At 69.2% G+C, this 2541-nt stretch overlaps 1 protein-coding gene across 1 annotated transcript; it reads left to right on the top strand.

The window, feature by feature from the left end:
• Nucleotides 1-1414: 1414 nt before the first annotated feature.
• On the top strand, nucleotides 1415-1915 carry AURANDRAFT_5321 (hypothetical protein; the record flags this gene model as incomplete). The annotated part of the gene is made up of 1 exon (XM_009042273.1): nucleotides 1415-1915. A coding segment is annotated over one exon (501 nt), but the record flags the coding sequence as incomplete, so codon positions are not given.
• Nucleotides 1916-2541: the final 626 nt, after the last annotated feature.

Raw genomic sequence — 2541 nt, 5'->3', positions numbered from 1 at the left:
CCCCGGACGAGGCGCCTCGGCAGGACGCCGCGTCGCGCAGATGTCGTGCAGCCCCCAGGAGAAGTGGATCACGGAGAAGTTGTTCGTCGTCGTCGCGAAGTAGCGGTCCAGGCACTGGTTCACGCCGTACGACGTGCCGCAGTAGCCGTTGCCGCTGCCGAAGCGCCCGTAGACCGTCTTCGCGAGCACGCCGCGCTTCGCGACGCCCTTCTCGAGGCACTGGTCGCCCGGGTTGAGCATGCCGGCGACGATGTCGTAGTAGCCCTTGAGGATGCTGTCGCCTAAGACGATCGCGCCCGTTGTCGGTGTTTCCGGCGCGCTCTCGAACCGCTCGCCGCGGCCGCGGGACGCCGGCGGTCGCCGATCATGAGCACCGTGCCCGTCTCGTTGAGCGGCGCGTCCGCGCACGTGTCCGAGCAGTCGACGTCGTCCGAGTCGAACGCTCGGACGACGACGAGGCTGCCGAAGTAGCTCGACACGATGATGACGACCGTCGCCCAGATCAAGCCGTAGCGCCGCCGGTGCTGGGCGCGCGCGCGCCAGTTCGTCGGCGCCGGGACGTCGCCCGACGAGAGGCGCCGGCCGAGTGCCATCGAGGAGAGCGCCGGTCAGGGCTGGAACATCGATGGAATTCGAATCGAGGGGGCAGCTCATGGCCTTTTCATGGCAAAGATGCAGTCAAACCGCCGCGCTCAGCGCTGAGCAGCGGTGCTTCGCGCAATCCTCTCTGGGCAGCAAAGCAAAGCACACCGCGGCCTCCGTGAGCTGCAGCAGTACATCGTCAAGCGCATCCACGGCTACCACACAAAGCAAAACACACCGCAGCACCCTCGACGACTCGCAAGCCATGCCGACCTACGAGGACCTGCCCTTCGACGCGACCAGCATCAGCGACCCCGAGCTCGCGGCGCTGCTGCCCGACGGCGCCGACTACGTCGAGCTGCCGCCGAACGAGGGCCAGCTCCGGGAGCTCGTCCTCGCGGCCGTCGCCAAGGACGCGGCCTGCAAGAGCTTCCTCGTCAAGCAGACGGAGAAGCGCGACGACGACGAGGACGACGACGAGGAGTCGTCGCTCGACGACTGCGGCTGCCCGGCCGGCGAGCGCACCGCGGTGCTCGCGGGCCTCGGCCTCTTCAAGGTCGGCGACCTCTGGGTCCTGCACCAGACCGTCGGCGAGCCCTGCGGCACCGACTGCGGCGTCGCGCTCTACCGGTCGCTCGTCGTCTTCGCGAGCAAGGCCGCCGGCGGCCTCGCGCGCGTCCGCAAGTTCTGCGACGACCTCATCGAGGCGAGCGAGGTCGCCGACCCGCGCCGCTACGCCATCTACCGCTGGCACCTGCGCCACCAGTACTGGCGCCACGAGTCCCGGGAGCTCGCGCGCCCGCTCGAGTCCATCGTCCTGCCCGCGGCGACGAAGTCGCGCGTCGTCGGCGACCTGGCCGAGTTCCTGTCCTCGGACACGCGCAAGTTCTACACGCAGCACGGCGTCCCCTACCGCCGGTCCTACCTCTTCTACGGCGTGCCCGGCGCGGGCAAGAGCTCGCTCATCGCGGGCCTCGCGGGCAAGTTCCAGCGCAACGTCTGCTACCTCCAGCTCTGCGACAAGGAGATGAGCGACGACGCGTTGAAGACCGCCATCCATCGCGTGCCGTCGCGCAGCATCGTCGTGTTGGAGGACATCGACGCCATGTTCCAGAAGAACCGGCAGAAGAAGAACGACACGCCGCTCACGTTCTCCGGTTTGCTCAACGCGCTCGACGGCATCGGCTCCAACAGCGGCCAGATCTTCGTGCTCACGACGAACGAGCGCGAGAACCTGGACGAGGCCCTCATCCGCCACGGCCGCGTCGACGTCCAGGTCGAGTTCCGGTACTGCGTCGCGGAGCAGGCGTCGCTCATGTTCGAGAACTTCTACCCGGCCGCGGACGCGGGCCTCGCGGGCGACTTCGCGAAAAAGCTCTTCGAGGTCCTCGGGGACCGCCCGCTCTCGACGGCGGCGCTCCAAGGCTTCTTCATCCACCGCCGGCGCGCGACAGCGCGCGAGGCCCTCGACGGCGTCAAGGACATCGCGACGGAGCTCGACCAGCGCGACACGCGCAAGGCCATGGAGGAGGCCAAGCAGAAGAAGAAGCAGGCGACGAAGGGCGACGACGACGACGAGGAGGCCGAGGAGAAGCAGGCGCCGGCGCCGGCGGCGACGCCCGTCGCCCAGCTCCTCGAGCTCGTCAAGTTGCTCCAGGCCTAGGTGCGGTAACGCTCCCTTAGGTCGACTTCGACGATTCGGGGACGTTGGACGCGCGCTTGTGTGCCTCGCGACCGTCGTGCGGGGCCTGTGAGGTCCTGTCCACCGCGCGGTCTGCGGCCGCCGAGCCGCTCCCCGAGGCGGCAAAGCGAGTCGCCGTCGGGCCCCGTCGCGCAGGGCGCTTGCGCGCCGCTTCGGACGCGGCGCGCTACCGGCGGCGCGGCGCGGCAACGCTCCATTAGTTCGGCGACGCTCTCCTGTGACGCGGCGCGCTGAAGCACGCGCGCGTTAGCTGCAGG

This window comes from Aureococcus anophagefferens (assembly GCF_000186865.1).
Source record: "Aureococcus anophagefferens unplaced genomic scaffold AURANscaffold_29, whole genome shotgun sequence".
NCBI classification, from domain to species: Eukaryota; class Pelagophyceae; order Pelagomonadales; family Pelagomonadaceae; genus Aureococcus; species Aureococcus anophagefferens.
The sequence above is the reverse complement of the archived record's forward strand: the minus strand, read 5'-3'. Positions and strand labels throughout refer to the sequence as shown.